General features: G+C 41.3%; 1 protein-coding gene across 2 annotated transcripts in view; it reads left to right on the top strand.

Moving 5' to 3' along the window:
- Positions 1-242: 242 nt before the first annotated feature.
- STK17A (serine/threonine kinase 17a) overlaps positions 243-20,163 on the top strand; it is a 38,107-nt gene continuing 18,186 nt past the window's right edge. The window contains exons 1-2 of one of the 2 annotated variants that reach the window (XM_082473600.1): positions 243-588; positions 10,586-10,798. In XM_082473600.1, coding sequence (XP_082329726.1) covers positions 389-588; positions 10,586-10,798 — 413 coding nt within the window. In that variant the 5' untranslated portion in view covers positions 243-388. The remainder of the gene's footprint in view (positions 589-10,585; positions 10,799-20,163) is intronic. The other variant, XM_082473601.1, reaches the window with a different exon arrangement.

Genomic DNA, 20,163 nt, shown 5'->3' with positions numbered 1-20,163 from the left:
TCAGATGCTCAGCAGGTGCGTAACTGGCTGACGCAGCGGGTCCTCCAGCCAGAAGGGTGGTGCTGTTGGTCGCCTGCAGACTGCCCGGGCCCACCCCGAGGCCGCCCGCCAGGCTGCACCTTCTCCCGCTCGGCTGCAGAGGGCGCGCGTGAGGCACGCGGCGCTCCGGCCCCGCGGAAGCTCAGCGGGGGCCGAGGGGAGGGGAGGGGCGGGGCCGAGCGCGGGGCGGGACCGGACGGCTAGGAGGCCGCCGGCGGCACTCTGTGCGCGGCGCGGGGCAGAGCAGTTGGTCTCCTCAGACGTTCTCGAGGCAGCTGGAGGCGGGGCCGTGACCCGCTGGCAGCTCGGAGCGAGCCGGGTGGCCGGAACGAAAGAGCGTCCGAGCGCCATGATTCCTCTGGAGAGGCCGGGCAGCGGCGGCTCTTCCCCGGCCGCCGCCCCCGGCTCGGGTCGCGTCGGCCGGGGTCTGAGCACACCACGCCGGCTGCCGCCCCCGCCCCGCGGGCTGCTGACGGAGATCCGCACCGCGGTGTGCACCGAGCCCTTCCAGGACGCCTACAGCCTGAGCCCGGGCCGGGAGCTGGGCAGGTGAGGCGGGCGAGGGCCGGGCGGGCGGGGAGCAGATAAGTGCGGGAGGCCGGCGGGGGCAGATAGCGCGCCGGAACCGGGCACAGAGCTGGGTGCGGGCGGCGATTAGGGCGGCAGGGCCCCCCGGCCACCCTTGCGCGCGCCGCGTCCCCCGAGCCGGCGCGCTCCACCGGCGTGTGCTGTATACCCCGGGTAGCGGCCGTGAGAAAGTCTCCCGCGCGGGTCCCCGAGAACCTTGACCCCTTCCTCTGCTCCGGGCCTTTCGGCCTCTGTGGTCCTTGGCTCGGTAACTTAACGAGACGGCGTGGGAACCACGCTGCGAACCTTTACCCGCGGCGGTGAGTCTGAAGCCAGAGCAGAGGTGTGAAGGCAGCTCTGGTGTTGCCCCTGGAACTTGTGGGTTCCTGCTTCTCCCTCTGCGGCTGTGACAGAGCAGAGAGCAGAACGCCGAGCGTGACAGCTTCCTTTGCACCAGCGCTGGGCGAACTTATGTCAGCCGCCTCCTGCTGACTTCAGTTGCGGTTTCTTGGGTTTGTGCTGCTCTCGTTCTGAAATGAGGTCCCTGCGCCTTTTAAGTTCAGATCGGTTTCACTTGTAGGCTTCGGCCCCTCGTCTGACTTTCTCAGCTGAAAACCGGCCCTTGCTTTCTCTTCCCCTCCCCACTCTTGCTTTGTAGGGGTCGGGAGGGCTTAGAACTCGGTCTCTTTTTAAAATTGCTCAAGGTGAAGGCTGTTTGGATCCTTTACATCTTGTACGTTGAAGAGGGGTCCAAGAGTGTGATAGGGGTTTGGGGAGCGACTCCCTTTTTCTTTGAGAATAGTTTGGAGAAGTTGTCAAAAGCACAGGCTTTGGGGTCAGACCCGAGCTCAGATCCCCACCTTGCTTGCTCTGTGTGCCTTTGGACGGTGACTTAGACTCCCCAGCCTCTCGTTTGCCACCCATAAAATCAGCATAGTGACAGTGTCTCCGTCGGGGGTGTCGTGAAGATGCAGTGGCTGTAAAGCACAAGCCACTGGGCCTGGCACATAGCACATGGTTGCAAAACCGCGCCGCGTTGTAATGGGGAAAGGGCCCGACAGTTGTAACAGCCTTCACCTGGGGCTCTTGGAAAAAGAAGTCCTTGTAACAGTGATTACAATATTAAAAACAAGCTGCCTTACAACTATTAAGGTAACTTTTAGGAATAGTTTTTTTGGCAAGGAAACCTACCTTAAAAGTGTCTTATTTATTCCAAATGTTACAAGGAGAAACATCTTTCTGGGAGAAGATTTACTTCACTGTGCTAGGCACTAATTAACTGGATCTGTGCATGCTTTATGACAAAGGAAGAGGTAGACAGCTACTGACTCATGTAGGTATTCTAATTGGTCAAAATTCCAGACATTCTGAAGTAACCCTGATTTCTTGAAGAAGGAAAACTAGGACTCTCCGTTGTTTGGTTGTCTGGCTTCATTCCACAAAACGAGAACATATTACAAAACTGAAATGTCTTCAGGTGGCAAGCGCTGTCTTGTAGACTTTGCAGTAAATGATTTAATCTGAAAAAAAATTGATTTGTGCCCTACCAGCTGTGTGACAATTCCTCCGGGAATGTTTCAACTTTCATTTTACTCTCTCTATTATAAAATTAGCTCGCCTATAAAGTGTGTTTGTTTGAAGGTTATGACGTCTTCTACATATCTCTTCTTATATAAATTTCTTTACGTAAGTAATAATTCCTGAAGCAGCAGAACAATGCAGTTAGATACTTGATATAAGAGCCTAAAACTGAAAAAGAGAACGAATGTATTTGTTTCTTTTTGGTTCTCTTTTCATCACGGAGAAGTGTAATGCAGTAGTCAAGAACATGGACTTTGGAGTCAGACCGTGATTGAGTCTTGGCTCTTTACTTACTAGTTATGTGTACTTGAGTAAGTTACCTAACCATTGATAGCCTCATAGAGTTGTTGAGAGAACTAAATAAATTAAACACATCCGTAGCATAAAGGCTGTACTTAGCTTCCGGGGCGCACTCAAAAAATGCAATTCATTGTGTAGCTCAGTGAATGGTATTTTACATGTAACCAAAAGGCAAAAACAGGAAAACGTGCACGACCTCAAAATACTTCTTGTCTGTTGCAAAAGTAATAAAACCTCATTCCAAAAGACAAGAGAACTGTTCAGAAGTCTCAGGAAGAAAAAGCTGTGTTTTGTGTTAGAAGCTCTTTGTTTAAGGTTTATAAGTTTTGCCTGTGTGTTGTAGTTTTGACATAATGAAGTGTGTTTATGTGTATTCCTTTCTGTAGTAAGATAGAAAAGTTGCATCTTTTTCCAACTGTTAACTCTGGTTGCATTTCTGATACAACGAATCGATCTCATGCTGATACAGAACTTAAAAATTACTCATGTTGTATTTTAACGATGTGGTATGAAAAACAAAGATCTATTCATTTTGTTCTATGGCCTTTCATTTAGTTGAAAATGTTGAAGAGGTGTGAAGAGCTAACTGTCCAAACACAGAAACTGAGTTCTTTTGGGAGTTCCCATTATTTTATCTTACAGAAATATAAAGCTTTCAGTGAAATGGTTGTTTGGAGAAAACATTTTAAATGGTTGATATTGATTCCATAGTAATGAAAGTATGTAATGTTGATTATTTTAAGAAATGTCACATTTCTTTCAAGTCTCCAGCAGAGTCCATAGCAACCTAAATGTGGGTAAATATAAGACGTAAAATTTGCTTTTATTGCTGGAAGCTTGACTTATTATTCCTGAGGCTTGTTACCTTTCTCTGAGGCAGGACAGGTGCCAGTGGAAACCACAGTAACGACGCAAGGCGCAGGAGCCGTGACCTTGAGTTCTGAGAATTTTTTTCAAAGTGTTGACTTCTCGAGTTCTAACCGATAGTGTAGGAACACCAAAATGTTTCTAGGAATTTTAAAGTATACTAATTCCACATCAAATGATTTGCCTAGTCCTCAACTTGAACATTTGTTGACATACTCATACATTTTATCTTCAGAAAAAAGAGATCTTTAAAGTCAAAAGAACATCTTTTGTTTTTTATATTATTACATACTCATAGTTGACGTTTCCTGTGGGAGGAAAAAAGGTATAAATATGAGTTCTCTGCTGGAACGGGTCCTTCATAAATGTATAGGGGCTCTACAGTTTTACAGGTGCTTTCACTTGCATGATCTCATTTACTTCTCATCACAAGCAGGTTTGGGGAGTCCCATTTTTCAGATGAGAAAATCAAGACACAGACTGAGTCTTGTGAGAATCACCTGAGCTGGGACTCTTTGAAATCACTTCCATTATACCACAGATGTTTCTCAAAGAACAATCCGTAGTCTATCTTGTGGCTAAAGCAATTTCCCATCGTTTTTATGAGCGGACAGGTTAATGAGTTCCAAATTGGAACAAGCCCCGCCCAGCTTCGGTGTCATATGCTTCCCTCCCCGGTTGTGTCACCCACCTGGGTCCTTGGACTCTTTAATCAATAGCAATGGATAAGAGGCCAGAGGAGTGTTCCAGGCAAGGCTTTACTGGGACTCCGTGCTGCAGCACGAGGGAATGAAAACAAGAAGCAGGTGTCCTTGCTCGCTCCCCAAGGTGGTGGTGGGGGGCTGGTCCCTTAAATGAGGTGAGGGTGGGAGCCGATGGGTGGGTCGGGCTGGAGGGGTGGCTTCGGTGGTCTGCCCACCCCCTTGGTGGTGCTGTGTGCAGGTATCACGTGCAGCCCCCCACTTTTGCTCGCAGCTTCTCAGAAGTGGCAGTTGGTCTGTGGCCTTTTTGTATCTTATTGTTCATAATTGACCGCACCTGCGCATGCGTGCAGTTTTTCTTAGGCCCTTAGCGCTTCTTTGTATTCTGTTGCTCGACGAGATGTTTGTCCAGGTACAAGCACTCAGGTGAAGGGTCCCAGGTCCCAGCCTGTCTCAGCTGGGCCTTATGGTAGACAGGGACGTCCTATCTCATTATCCTCAGAGCTCTTGGGAGTAACAGGAACAAGGAAGGATTTTTATCAGAGACTTAGAGGGTGTTCGAGCCGAAGGGGATGCACAGGTGGATGTGTTTCGGGAGGTGGGTGTCCTTTACCTAGATTCCTGTCTGTAGGTAATGGCTTCAGGTTTAGTACCTTACAGCTACTTAAGCATATGTCATAAATTGTAAGCTGTAGTTTCTTTAGAAGTAAAGACCCTTGTTAAATAATACTATCCACGTAGAAATTGCACCTTGTTTGAGGAAAACTGTTATTTAAGATTTCTTGGCAGTTTATCATTAGTTTGAAAAATATTTCCAGTTTTGGATAATCCAGTATTTTTGGATGGGTAAAAACAGTTGGCTATGTTTGTGATTCAGCATCAGACATTACTTAGGAAATATGGCTCCTGCTCTAAGGCAGATGCTTCATTAAGTCAGCTGTTTTAATTTTGAAAAGTTGGGGCTTACAGTGTTAAAAGTAAAATCTTAAAAAAAAAAAAAAAAGTAAAAGTAAAATCTTAATTTAAAATACATAAACCTTCAACTATAGTCCAATATAAAATAAAAATTAAATTTAAAAAATACATAAACTTAAGGATTTAATGAATTTCAGCCTCTTTACAAAACTACAGTAACAACATTTTATAAAATCTGATTATTGAACCAAGTGCATTAGAAAGTTAAGTAGCTACAGTCATTGATTCACTTGTTCAGGAAGGGAAGAAGGAACCCGACTTATAGAGGGAATTTATGCATCAAGTAGAGAGTTCAAATTAGATCACCTCCAAAACTCCTCTGTTCTATATGATTATTTTTTTTTACAAATTATCGTAGATCTGAAATTAATGCCCCAAACAATAAAAATAGCTGCTGTGTACTGATTACTGATCATTTGCTGGATGCTACACACTTTGGAGATGTCATTTTGTTTAGTGTTCACTACCCTGCAAGGTTAGTGCCATCAACCTCGTTTTACAGGTGAGCAATCTGAGACTCAGAAAGCTTGAGCAAAGTGCCCAAGATTACAGTTACCAGCCAGAATTTAAAACTGAGTCTGGCTTTTAAAGCCTTACCTGCTCTTGTCACTTATGTCGATGTCTGATCTGATGGACTCACTGATTTTTACACTTAGGGTCAGTAGATAGTTTGTTTTTTGTTGTTTTCCTTTCAGAGGTAAGGAAGACAGATCTTTTCTAGGTCTTTCTTGAACGGAACTTCTTTGCACTTAAGGCATTACCCCAGTGCTATTAAGCAAATACTGTACTTACATATTGAGCACGTAAGGCTCTTTGGTAGGCTTGGAAATTATTCCCAAATCTAACAAATCAGTCACTACACCCTTTATCGGCAAGCTGACATGCCACATGGGAAAATCTTTTGGGGAAAATAACATTTGAGCTGGACCTGAAAGAATGGGTGGAATTTTACTACTAGTAGTGATGAAAGATACTCCAGCCATTGGCAAGAAAACAAATAAACACAGTGCAGAAAAATTCAATGAGAAAGAGAAAAGCAAGTAGTCCATTGTGGCTAAAATATTAAACCTTATGAGGTTAAGTTGCCATAGAACTTTTCTTTTAACAGAATAGCATGAACATTGTATGTACTCAGGGTGTTATCTGATGTCATATTTGAGCACCTGCCATGTGCGGGGCTCTACACATGGAGATGCGAAGATGAGTAAGAGGCCAGGTCCCTGGAACTCATCCTCCAGCCAAGGAGACAGTCTCAGGGCAACAAATTCTAATATGTCAGACCAACTTTAATAGAATACAGGGAGAAACAAAGCACTTTACTGTAATCTATTATAGAATCAAACCTGGAACCTCGGAGCTCACTTTTATTTTGCTTCTTCTATATACCACTCAAATTAGCATCTACAGTTTTTTATCTTTGCCTGAACCTTGTATATTTTATTATCTGTTCACCTTTGTGTGGCAACCCAACACTGGAACTTATATTTGGAATCCATCTAGTAAATAAAGTTCTCTTCACAGAGAAAAGCACCTCAAACTTCTCCCATCCAAAACCTAACACGCTCCCCCTCCCTCTGCCCCCCGCAAATCCGTTATCATTCTCATCTTTCTCTCAGTGGATGGTACCACATCACCCAGTACCCAGGTTAAAAATCTCCAAGTCATCTTCCACTTCCACCTTTCCCTTCTGCCCTCATCTCTGCCTGCAACTCAGCGTGTCAGGAAGTGCTGACGGATCTTGACCTTGAATGTCTTGTAAATGCATTCTCTCTTCCCAGCCTGCACTGCTGGTACTTTCCTTCAGACCCCTTACCCTGAATTATTTTCTTGGCTTCCCTAGTTTCTAGTTAACACTTGATAATACACTCTCAGACCTACCTTTTAAAACATTTACCTTACTTAAAAAATTCTCGTAGGTGCCCATTTTTACCCTGAGAAATAAAGCGCAAACTCCTTAGCGTGTCGTACCTACCTACAGACCCTCACTGTGCCTTCCCAGGCTCTACCAGTTGGGCACTGGTAAAGCCCAATCCTTGTTCTGAGGAAGTTTAGACTGGTGGCTCTGACTCAAAATGTCACTTCCTGTTGTTATCATTGTTTATCCTTCCTTTCTTACCACCCTGGAATGGGTTATCATTGAGTTCTGAAATGTATTCATTTCTGATATTCCCCCCCCCCCAAAAAAAATGGGTAATGAAAACCTGAGTTCTCAGTTTAGTGTGTAATAGTGAACTATAGATGTTTGTGAAATGAGTGAAGAGCTCCGAAAACTGTAACAACGATGTGATCCAGGAAGAATTTCGGGTAAGTCAGCAAAGGAAGTAGATGTGCAGCAGACATCTTGTGCCCGTTGAACCTCATCAGTCTCAAGTCTCTGCATGTAACTGTGGCCCCTAGTGTCAGAGAAACGTCATTTATTTCATGCTTTGGAGAACGCTCAGTAACTTAGAGTTGAGGTACAATCACAGTTTTTACCATGAAGTTGTGGTAAAGCATGCATACTAGAGCCCCTGTGGGTGTGGAATTTAGGGACACTGTGACGGTGTTAATTCTTAGTGTGTTCACTAGGACCCCGCACCTTGAAGGCCGAGTCTCACAGTTCTGTGTACCGCGTGGCTCTACAGAAAGAACGGTTCCCAGAAACCTCGTTTCATCTTCTGACCCTCTGAGTAGTTTTAAGGGTTCCCTCCCAGTCATTCAGAGATGAAGGCAGTGCGCGTCTCCTCAGACCCTTGTGATCTGCTGCCTTGCTGTCAGTTTCAGTGGTGTGCAGTATCAGAACGGTAGAAGAGTTTTCTTCAGCGTGGAATAGTGCACGGGTTGGCAACCTACTGCTGGCTGCCTGTTTTTGTAAAGCTCGCCAGCTATATAGAATGATTTTTACATTTTGAAATGATTGAAAAAAGTCAAAAGAAAAGTCATATTTAATGACATGGAAACTATGTGAAATTCACATTTTGTGTTGGTAAAGTGTGTTTTTTTTTTAAACCCAGCCACTCCCATTCATTTACCTGTTGTCTCCAGCTGCTTTCACTCTACAACAGCAGACTTGAACAGTAGTGATCAGACCGTCTGGTCAGCAAAACCAAAAATATTTGCTATCTGGCCCTTTACAGAAAAGTTTGCCCACTCCCAGTATAGTGTATGATATGGGGGAAAGAAAAGGGTAGACCTACAGCCATGAGGAATGCTTCCTCAAAAACAAAGGTGGTGTCAAGAGTAGTGATTGGAGTGGGAGGAGAGCCGTGGGACCTACTGTGGTGACCCAAAGAAATGGGTGCCTGGCCACAGACATCAGATAAGTTTAGGTCTCTCCCCGTGTTTGCCTCTGGCCCCTGAATTAAGCAATGGTTCTTCTGTAGCAAGGGTTCCCAGAGTTTACAGGTTAGTGATGTGTGGGGTCCATTTCTCTGTTGAGTCTCTGGTCTTTGGAAATATACCTTCAGGCCAGATAGGTAAGAAGTAGTATTTTACTACGACACAGTACTGTTGCCTTGAATGTTAGGTATGGTAGCAATAGATATCTGTGTGTTTCATGTGAGAGTACTTTGAAGGTAGTTCAACCCAGCCATTTCTAATTTAATAGCAAGACGCTTGTTGTCAATTATGGTGGTCAGTTTTTTACAAAATAGGCTTTCTCTTTTTTCTCTTCTTTTGAAACTTCAGAAATATAGGTATAAAAAAAATCAAACTATTGATGATTTTTTTCTCTTCCTTAAAGGAATCCAAAGATCATTAGGAACCTTTTAAAACTCAGTGGAGATGTTATTAGCCTAATGATTTTGTGGCGTAAAATAAAAAGAGGTGTTAGTCTGTGATGCATAGTTTATTGTTTAATCTCTCTAGTAATCTGGAAAAGTCTTCCGCATTTCTGTTGAACACAGAGAACTTTGTTCTGAATTAGGGTGCTATCAGGTAGATTGCCACCTAATTGAACATCTGTAGGGCTGTGCCTAAGGATTTTTTCATGTAACATTTTTATTGCTGATGGTATAACAGAAATACAGAGGGCATGAAAATCATGGTTAACAGTAGCTAAGAAGGAAGAATTTAGTCCTCAAAATTACGTCAGTAGTCTAGAATGCTGGGCCCAAACCTAGAAAGTAGAATTTAACAGAGCAAATTAAAGCCTTGCATTGAAATTTTTTAAATATATTTTTAAACCATAGTATGAGGACACTGGCTTGAAAAACTCCAAGAGGAAAAAGATCTAGGTCGTTTATTTTATTTATGAAATATGGAAAACCTGTCAAGTTTTTTTAAAGGCATATTAAGTTGTATTGTGCCAACATCAGCAAAATAATAATCATGTAACATTTTGATGAGATTATACTTGGCGCAGTTGCTTCAGATTCAGTTGGCACATTTTTCCAGCAGTTCTATGAGTCATGACAGTGAGGCGATCCCAGAACCCTAAGGGGATGCGGAATGATTGGCTGTGTCCAGTACCTGATAGACTGTCCTGGGGGGTCTTCTATACTGCTCAGCAAAAGACCAGGACTACAGCCCTTCACTTGGAGCCAGGTTTAGGCTTGTAATGAAAGCCTTGTTAAAATAGTATGCACCCAGGGGTGGAAAAGACTACCTCACAGTTTGAAAGAAGACATGGCTTTGGCATTTGACAGTAGGTTAAAAAAAAAAAAAACTATATGATTTCTAAGTTGCCTTCCAACTTGAGTATTGGATATTTATGGGTGATGATTATTACAACTTAATGATTTGTTTGATTACTAATATTTTTTTGAGTACTTACTATGTGGCAAGTACCATGCTGAGCAATTGACATGTATTATATTCTTTAATTCTCACAACAGCGCTGTAAAATAGATTCCGTTTGTGTCCTCTTTTATAGATTAGGAAACTGAGATTTTTCTTAAATAAGAGGTTAAATAAATTGCCCAAGGTTATGCATCGAGTGAGTGGGCAGAGCCGTTTTGGGGATTCAAGCCCACATCTGTCTAATTCCAGACCTTATCCCTTAGTCAATATGCTATACGTATCCCCCCTGTGACTTGTTTATTAGTGTAATAACATGGTAGTGGAGTGTATCAAAGTAATGTTTGTTGTATCTGTCTTTATAGGAAAACTAGACATTTCCAGCTGATGCAGTAGTTGAAATGATGTCATATAAATAAGATCCCTAACTTTTATAATTTTGGAAGGTGATAGTGTCCTCTTAGAGTCACTTAGTGACAGTGAAATTCATTATTTTAGGAATTCTCATAACCAGTTTCTCTAAAAAAGTCAAATGGCTTTTTTAAGATTTAAATCATTTTTATGTATAAATGTGTGAAAAATTAAGTTATATTTATATATAACGCTGCAAAAAAATATTGGCTTTCATATTTGGTTCTGTATTTAGAAGAATGAATCTTGCAGATTTACACATTACATTTTATTTGATTAGAGAGGTGTTTCCCAAGTTATATTGCTACTTTTATGATTGCATATGACCTAAATTTGAATATCCACTGATGACTGTTGGGAAATTTTATTAAGATTTATCATCTCTGAAAAGTCAGCTTTAACAGTGAATGTGTTTTGTGTAATTCTAGGGGGAAATTTGCAGTGGTGAGGAAATGTATAAAGAAAGATTCTGGAAAAGAATTTGCAGCAAAGTTCATGAGAAAAAGAAGAAAAGGCCAAGATTGTCGGACAGAAATAATTCATGAAATTGCTGTTCTTGAACTAGCACAGGACGATCCTTGGGTCATTGATTTACACGAGGTCTATGAGACGCCATCGGAAATGATCCTAGTTCTGGAATAGTAAGTATCGTCTCCCTTACTGAGTTTGTTTCGTAGTCCACACTCCTTTATCGGTGCCACTCATCTGTGACAACGTGGCAGGCCCTGGTTCTTTAGAAATCTGAAGATTTTCCAGAACTGTTTTGTGTGTTCTTCTTATTCATTTAACATATCCCACATTTGCAAGGATGCATGTATGTTACGTTTTTCATTTTCACTCTTTAATGAAATTCCTTTGAAAATAAGTTCTCTTATGTTCTTATTAGAGGCTTTCTTAAGGCAAGTGGCACCAAGATAATACTAAAATGAAAAGCATTTTATAATCCCGTATATGTTCATGTAGTCTAAGTTATTAATCCTTCTTTCAGAAATGATTGTTTTGATTCATACCATGTTTCCAATTTGGGTAAATAAGTAAGGACAGCAGAGAAAACAGCTTTGGAAAATGAAGGACAGTGTTTTCTTCTCAAGAAATCCTGTTTTCCTCTCTGCTTCTCCTGCCAAAGGAAAAGATTGATAGATTTGAGTACATTAAAAAGCATTATTAGTACATGATATGAACACAAAATGAAAAGACAGACTCAGGGTAAAAAATAGTCCTAATATCTGTTCGCCCAAAATGATTAATATTTCTTTAATATGTAACTAGATCTTACCAATATACACAGAAACATGAACCTCCCAGTGTAAAAAAAAAAAAAAAAAAAAATGGACAAAGAGAGGATATAAAGAGAAATTCCACACAGAAGCCTGTGTAAATGGCCTATACATACGTGAAAAATATTGATTCTTACAGTTTTTGTAATGTAAATTTAAAAATGAGTTGCCGATTTCTCCCTCTGTAAGGTCGTCGGATATCATGAAGAAAAGTGATGCTCATGACTTGGGTCATCTCATTTACACTACAGGTGGGAGTATTACCTGGTGTAACTCTTCTGGAGAACAGTGTGGAGCATGTGTCAGAAGCCCTAAAAATATATATACTCTTTAACCCAGCAATCTCACAGACACAGATTTTTTCACAAGGAGATAATCAGGCCATTGTGCAAAGATGTATTACAAAAATGTTCAGTGCAGCAGCATCTACATAACAAAAAAAAGAAATAATCTAAATGTTTTAATGGTAAGAGGTTGGTGAAATAAGTGATCATGTCATGCGATGGATTGCTATGCAGTCATTTTAAAAGATATGGTAGATAGAGATGTACTACATAGAAAGATGTTTTAAAATATTAAGTTAAAAAAAAAAGAAACCTTACCAAATAACATGTCTATTATTACCTTGTTTTTATTTAAAAGTTTATAGAGGGAGAAGTCTGGACGGCTAAAATAGTGTGTTCCTCTTGCTAATATAATTCAAGAGCATTGTGTTTATATATTTTAATTCAGTAATTTCACTTGTAGGAATCCCTACAAAGAAAAAGTAAAATGTGAACAATGAAAAGCATGAAAGTGTTTTCCATTGTGTATTTTACATTATAATAGAAATATCCGCAAATGATCAAATGCTTAAGAAATGTAGTCGCTGTGGATTATATCTCCGTGCAGTTGTTTTTCAGTTGTTAAAAAAAGGTTGGTTGAGAGGATTTTGGTCTTCGGGTTTGTCCTGGAGAGGCTCGAGCTAGGATTGGAAATTGATCCGGAAGAGACCCTCCAGCCGTCATCTCCTCGTTCCTCTCCCGTCCTCCCAGACCCGCTCTTCAGCCTCCGCGCAGGTCTTCAGTCTTCCGTCTGCTCCTGCCTTTTCTTCCGTTATATTCCCTTCCCTTCTTGGTCGTTACTGCAGCTAGGCCCTCCCCAGCGCCTCACCAGCGTTACTTCCTTCTTTCTGTTGCTCTCCCTCCGCAACTCCTTCTGCCCGTTTGAAACGTGGGACGCACGCTGTGGGTCCCTCCTCCTGCCCGTTTTTGGGAGTACTTGCGTAGTCTTCAGTCTGCTTATTACGAGGGTGAGAGTTGCATCCTCAGCTGGGCTCTTGGTGTACTTGGGTAATTCTTTACCTTATCTCTCATCCCCTTCTTTTACCATCCCCGGCAGGCGGGCAGGAGCTAATCAAAACCTTGACCACACTTACTGTGTCACCCACTTCCCACCTGTTAGACACCGAGGCTCCTCTTCGTTTATGGAAGAAATAAAGGCATCAGACACACACGCCTCGGCATCCCTCTCTAACTGCTCTCACCTGCTTCCCTTCCGTTCCGAGGAAGAGGTTCCACTCCTTAACTCGAAGGCTAAAACTCTGACATACGTTCTTTAATCCTCTTCCTTTTCTAGGACTTGTGTTTTATGTTTTAGTCACTTATCTAACCTCTCTGAGTCCCTCTCCTCTAGTGATTCTTTTCCCTCCATCTTCCAGGATTTCAGTCACTTCTCTCCTAAAATTCCTGGTCCTCAGCTTTGACTCTTTCTGAGCTAATGTCCTGCCCTTCTCTTTCCTTTACCGCTGTGGTCTGTAAAGGAGTCGTCTGAATTCTCAGCTTCCCTCACCTTCCAGTCAGTTTTGTTCCACTCCATTGATCCATCCGTCTGCTCGAGTGCCGTTCCTCCATCACTTTTCAGTCTCTCCTGCCATCCGCTGTCCTCAGACTTTCATGAGGTCGTCAGCCCTGTGTCCCAAAATCGATCGCCTCATTTTGGTGTTCATTCTACTTCTTACTCTCTTTAAACACTTGATATTATACCTTCTTCTCCTGAAGTTATGTTCTTCCTTGGCTTGCAGGGCCCTCTGTTATTTTTTAAATCTTAGAGCCTTTTCCGCTTCATCTGCTGTATAAATACAAGTGCTCCCCACTGTCAGTGTTCATTAGTGTTACTCTTGTCATACGTTTCTGTTCTGCACGTTTACCCTGGATGGTGACAGTCCATTTCTGTGGCTTCAGCTATTTTTTGCATGCTGGTTATTATTTCCAAATCTTTATCTCCAGCGTGAGACCTTTCCCTCAGCTCCAGCTGCTCTACTGCACATCCCTGAATCCACCCGCACATCATGACCGATGCACGATCAATATGTTTTCACCCCTGCGTTGCTGCCCTTCTAATGCCCATGTTTCTTTGTTCCCCGCTTCCAGTGGTATCCCTATTTATTTCATCACTCACATAGAAACCTTGGGTCTATCCTTGATTGCTTCATCTCGTTTAATGCTCGTGTATAATGAATGACCAAGTCTTCCACTTGAACCTCTCCCCTGCTGGGCCCTTCTTCATTGTGTTTGCCGTTTCTCCTCTGTGTTGGGTCCTCTCTCTCCCACGGACTTTCACAGTAGCTGCTTAGCTGATCACTCTGGCTTCAATTCTAGGGCATCCCTCAGGCTCCTGTTGGATAGGTGACCTACACGTAGATGTGGCAATATTATTCCCTTGCTTAGAAATCTTTGGTAGCTTCTGTTGCTTCTATGATCATGTTTCTAGAACTACAAAACAGTATGATTTGGCCAAAAATTTTTGTGTTCTACTTTTTGTTTGAAGAGGAAGTCTTAGAATTAGACTTTGGACATTGAGATATCAGAATTCTCGGCCATGTCAACAGATTGTTGTTATGGAAACAGGCAGGTTCATGATTACTGTATTACTCATTCCACCTGCCACGTGCTCTGGATACTAAGGTGCTGGTAATACAGAAGTGAAAATAGCATAACCCCTTTGTTCCAAGTGCTATAGTTTAGTGAAAGAGATAGAAATGATGGCAACAACCTTGGTGTTTTGCTAGAATTCTTGTTAGTTGCTGTGGAAACATAGATGAGGTGTAATAGTCGTAGTTAAGACTTTACTCTGTGCCAGGCACTGTGCTAAGTCTTCTCTGCCAGCTTTGTATACATCATTTATATGTTTTATATACATTATTTGTACATTTTAGTTTTAAATTTTCTCCAGCTTTACAAGATGTGATTGACATAGAACATGCTGTAAGTTTGAGGTCTGCAACGTCTTGGTACACTTACATCTTGCAAAATGATTACCACCAGGGCATTAGCTAACACCTGCATCACGTCACATAATTACCATTTCTTTTTTGTGGTGAGAACATTTAAGATCTACTCTCTTAGCAACTTTAAAGTATATAACACAGTATTATTAACTGTAATAATCATAGTTACATTAGATCCCCAGAACTTACCTTATAACTAGAAGTTTATACTCTGACCAACAGCTCCTTTTTCCCCACCCCTAGTCTCTGGTAACCACGTTCTAATCTCTATTTCCATTTGAGTTTGCCTTTTGTAGATTCCACCTATAAGTGATATTATACAGTATTTGTCCTTTTCTGTGTGACTTATTTCACTTAGCATGATGCCCTCAAGTCCCATCCACATTTTTGCTAATGACAGGATGTCACATATGGCTGAACAATATTCCATTATACATATATATATATATATATATATATATATATATATATATACACACACCACACCTGCTTTATCCATTCATGTTTTGACAGACACTCAGATTGTTTCCATATGTTAGCGATTGTGAAGAACCCTGCAGTGAACACGGGAGCGTAGATATCTCTTCGAGATCCTGCTTTCATTTCTTTTGGATACATACCCAGAAGTGGAATTGCTGGATCATATGGTAGTTCTATTTTTAATTTTTTGAGGAACCTCCCTACTGTTTTCCAGAGTGGCTGCACCAATTTACATTCCCATCAGCAGTGCACAAGGGTTCCCTTTCTTCCACATCCTTGCCAACACTTACTCTCTCTTGCCTTTTTGATGATAGCCATCCTAACGGGTGTGAGGTGATGATAGCTCATTGTGGTTTTGATTTGCATTTCCCCAATGATTAGTGATGTTGAGGACCTTTTCATGTGTCTGTTGGCCATTTGTATGTCTTCTTTGTGAACATGTCTATGTAGTTCCTCTGCCCATTTTTTTAATTGGAGTATTTGGTCTTTTGCTATTCCGTTGTATGAGTTCTTTATATATTTTGGATACTAACCCCTTATCAGATATATGATTTGCAAATATTTTCTCCCATTCCATAGTTGCCTTTTTTGTGTGTGATGGTTTCCTCAGCTGTGCAGAAGCTTTTTAATTTGATGTAGTCCCAGTTGTTTATTTTTGCTTTTGTTGTCAAATCCAAAAAATCATTGCCAGGACTGATGTCAAGGAACTTACCCCCTATGTTTTCTTCTAGGAGTTTTATGGTTTCAGGTCTTACATTCAAGTCTTTGATCCATTTTGAGTTGACTTTCGTGTATGTGTAAGGTAGGGGTCCAGTTTCCTTCATTTGCATGTGAATATTGAGTTTTCCAAATACCATTTATTGAAGAGACTATTCTTCCCCTGTTGTATACTCTTTATACTTTGTTATAAGTTAAATAATGATATATGCATGATTTTATTTCTGGGCTTTCTGTTCTGTTCCATTGAACTATATGTCTGTTTCTATGCCAATACCATACTGTTTTGATACTGTAGCTTTGTAATATATTTTGAAACTGGGCTGATGCCTCCAGATTTGTTCTTCCTCAAGATTGCTTTGGGTATTTGGGGTCTTTTGTGGTTCCATACAAATTTTAGGATTGTTTTTTCTCTGTGAAAAATGCCATTGGAATTTTGATAGGAATTGCATTGAATCTGTAGATCACTTTGGGTAGTATGGATATTTAATAATATTAATTCTTCCAGGCCATGAGCAGAATATCTTTCCATTTATTTGTGTCTTCTTCAGTTTTTTTCACCAGTGTCTTAGTTTTCCATGTATAGATATATCATTTCTTGGTTAAAAATATTCCTAAGAATTCTATTCTTTTTGATGTTATTGAAAATGGGATTGTTTTGTTAATCTCTCTTTCTGATAGTTCATTGTTAGTGTATAGAAGAAACACACTGATTTTGGTATACTGATTTTGTATCCTGCAACTGAAATTGTCTTATTTACAAATTTTAGAACAAGATTTTATATGTGAGAAAAAAAATTCAGAATAATAATCAACCTAAGATCACACCACAAGTAGCAGAGCCAAGATTTAGCCCAGGAGTGTGTGATTCCAAAGCTTTTAGCCATGCACTGTGCACCTTTACTCCACCAGAGAGGCTAGGGAGTGCTTCTGAAGGAGATATTTAGTGTTATATACCAGCCATCATTGCCTTACTTGGGATTTTTCAGGTTGTTTGGACTGTGTCCCATGCTTTTCTGTCTGACTTTCTGTTCTACCTCATCTCCTGCTAGTACTTCTCCAACCTCACCCTGCATTCTAGGCACACTTTTTTTCTCTCTCATTACTTAAAGATATCATCGCATTGTCATCTGCCTTGCATTGTTTATGACAAGAAGTCTGTGTTGATTCTTGATACCCCTGTATGTGTGCCTTTTTAAAGATTTTTCTCTTTCACACTGGTTTTCAGCAACTTGAGTATAATATGCCTGATTTTCTTTGTTTATCCTGCTTGGGGTTTATTGAGCTACGTGGATCTTTTAGTTTTTATCAGATTTGGCGATTTTTCAGCAATTATTTTAAAAGATATTTTTCTGGCCCCACCTCTCTCCTCTCGTTTCTTCAATACAGTGTGTTAAACTGGTTGATGCTGTCGCTCAGGTCCCCAGGGTCCTATTTATTCTCCACCCCACACCTCCGTACTTTAGATGGATGGCTTCCATTTCCGTCTTCAAATTTGCTGATTCTTCTATAGTGTCTGATCTGCTGTAAAGCCTGGCCAGTGAAATCTTCACTATAAATACTGTATTTTTCATCTCTAGCAATTCCATTTGGTTCTTTTCATACCTTCCATCTCTCTCCTTGTTGTGTTCATATTTTACTTTAAATCCTTCAGTGTATTTATAGTACCTGTTTTAAAGTCCTTACCTGCCAATTCCATCATCTCTGGGTCTGTTTTTATTTTCCTGTTAGTTGTGAGTTGTAAGTGGTGGCATTTTCAGATGTCTAGTAATTTTTGGAAGGATGCCATATATTTAGAATGGCACAGTGCTGGGTGGATTTTATGATCTTCCACTAAAAGAATGGTGATGTTTGTTTTGGCAGGCAGTTAAATTACTTGTGGATCAGACTTACTGGGCAGGTCTAGGGCTACTTTAGCCTTTAATAAGGCTAAAATATGGCATTCTGGGGGGACTGCTGAATGCCCCAGGTGCTTGGCATGGTTTTTCTACTCAGACTGGGTAAAATTCAAATGTCTTATTCTGTCCTTGGTGAATGCTAGGGCTTGTTCAGCTAATGATTTCCTGGTAGTTCTTTGCCTGACCTCACAGTTTTATCCAGTGAATGTGCATGTAAGTACCTTGCCTAAGACTCTGGGATACACCTAAGCAGATGTCTGCAGGTCTCCCTCTGTGTAGAACCTCCTCCCTGGTCCTCTGCCTGTACACAGGCCAGCTGCCTTAGCCTTGTCAAACTCCCTTCCTACCCCCTCAATTTAGCAAGGCTGCTGTTCTGCTTGGGATCCTTCCCAGCCCTGTACCACGTGCCGTAAATTACCTCCAGGTAGAAAGACAGAGCGTAGGGGTCAGCTTGTGTGTGCCTCCACCTCAGGGATAATGGTCCTAACGGCCTGTTGTTCTTATGTCTGAAAATAGTTGGTTCATATACTTGGCTCATTTTCTCATTGTTTATGGGTAGATGGCAAGTTCCGTACCATTTGGGTGAAAGGGGAAGTAGCTGCTTATCCTCCTGTGAGTGTACCAGTTATTTGTCACACCAACAGGCCCTTATACATATCTCCACCCTGCCTGGGATGCACTCCTGCCATTCCATCTAGTGGATTCCTGTTCATTCCCGAAGGCCCAGAATAAGTGTCATCTTTCTAAGATTTTTTTTCTCTTTCCTTCCAATTAATTGCTCATTTGCTAAGTTATCAAATCACTTGATATATAACTTCACACTCATGTGTATTTATGCATACATATTCCTAAAATTATCTTTCATCTTTCTCTTCCCAACTAAAACTTATAATTTATCTTTCTTGCCCTAGCACAGGGCCTCTTAACATATTTGATTGATATTTGTTGAATTTGAATAGGGAGGGAGTAGAGATCCAAACGGGGCCTCTCCATGGGATAGAAATGGAAATGCTGGTTTAGGTAGAAAAAGGAGTGTTTGGTGCCTAAGGTTGGAAGCTGTGATCTAGCTAAGGTGCAAGCAGCCAGGGAAAGTCAGTTACACTTAGCTTCCAAACATCATTTATATGGCTCTGAATAATGTTGGCAAAGAGATACTTACAACTTTCTGAGGACCACTAACTAGAAAATTGAAATTCACAGTTCTTAATATTTTATGTAAAAATCGTTTTGGTGTAAAATTTTTTGAAAAGCCCTTGAGTTAATTGTTTTGTAAAGCCCTTGAGTTAATTGTTTTGTAAAAGATATTTGGGTAAAAAGTTAAATGAATTCGTTTCTTTGTAATTTTAAAGTTGTGGAAAATAAGCACTGCTGGAGTAAAGTGTACTGTAATAAAGCTGTGGAAGTCTTGCTGTAGTGAAAGGGAGACATAGCAAACTCTGTGCTGCTCGAGCACACACACAAAGGTGTGAAGCACCTTCCTTCACACACAAACTTCTGTGTGAAGGAAGGTGCTTTGTGCAAAGTAGTTGTTAATATTCTTGTGTTTTCTGTTACCATACTTGACAGATGCTTTTAACATCTCAAGTTGTTCCTTAGTAAAATTTCACTTGGTTCCATTAGTTAATATGACAATTAGTTAAATGGGTCAGGCTTAAATGTAAGTAGGGCGAGATGATATGATGGTCGTACGTTGTACCGAGAGGGTATGTTAAGTCTTACTGATCGCTCAAGGCTGGCTTTTACAGTTTTTTTATTACAATAGCCTGCATTTGAAGTACATCCTTGAAAATTTTTAGAAAACTAGTTTTGCGCTTCACATTTTGTGCTTATGTGAACTGCTTAAATTCTTGGGAAAACCCTTTTGTTAAAGCAAGAATGGGTAAACATCATAGTGGAAAGGACTAATAATAAATTGTTCTTAAATTTTAGGTGAAGAAATCCTTGTGTTTATGTAAACTGACCACTATTGAATTTTATTGTGGGTGGTAGTGTTGAGCTGAGAGGCCCAGAGGACAGTAAATTGAGACTGGCGAACTTTTGCAACCAAAATGCATTTGTCTGTCTCAACTGAGGAAAAGAGGCAGCTCTGAGTGTAGCCTTTACGTGCAGGGCACTCCGTGGACTGCACATCGCGTCCTGGTGCGTCTCTAGCCGCTGCGACCGAGCGGGCTCAGCTCGTCCTCACTAACTGCCTGCTCACGTGTACGGTACCGCAGGCTGTCACTAACTTACTCTTTGGTTTCGTTGTAAACGCTCACCCTTTCCTTTCTTACGAGTTATGCATCACTTTAGCTTTGCCTGAACATGCAATGGCCATTTTACAGTTAATTACATAAAAATTGTTTTGATGCTTTCACGTATGGTTT

The sequence above is a fragment of the Balaenoptera physalus genome (genome assembly GCF_965194825.1).
Source record: "Balaenoptera physalus genome assembly, chromosome: 8".
NCBI lineage: Eukaryota > Metazoa > Chordata > Mammalia > Artiodactyla > Balaenopteridae > Balaenoptera > Balaenoptera physalus.
Note: the sequence above shows the minus strand (reverse complement) of the source record. Positions and strands in the feature narration are given on the sequence as shown.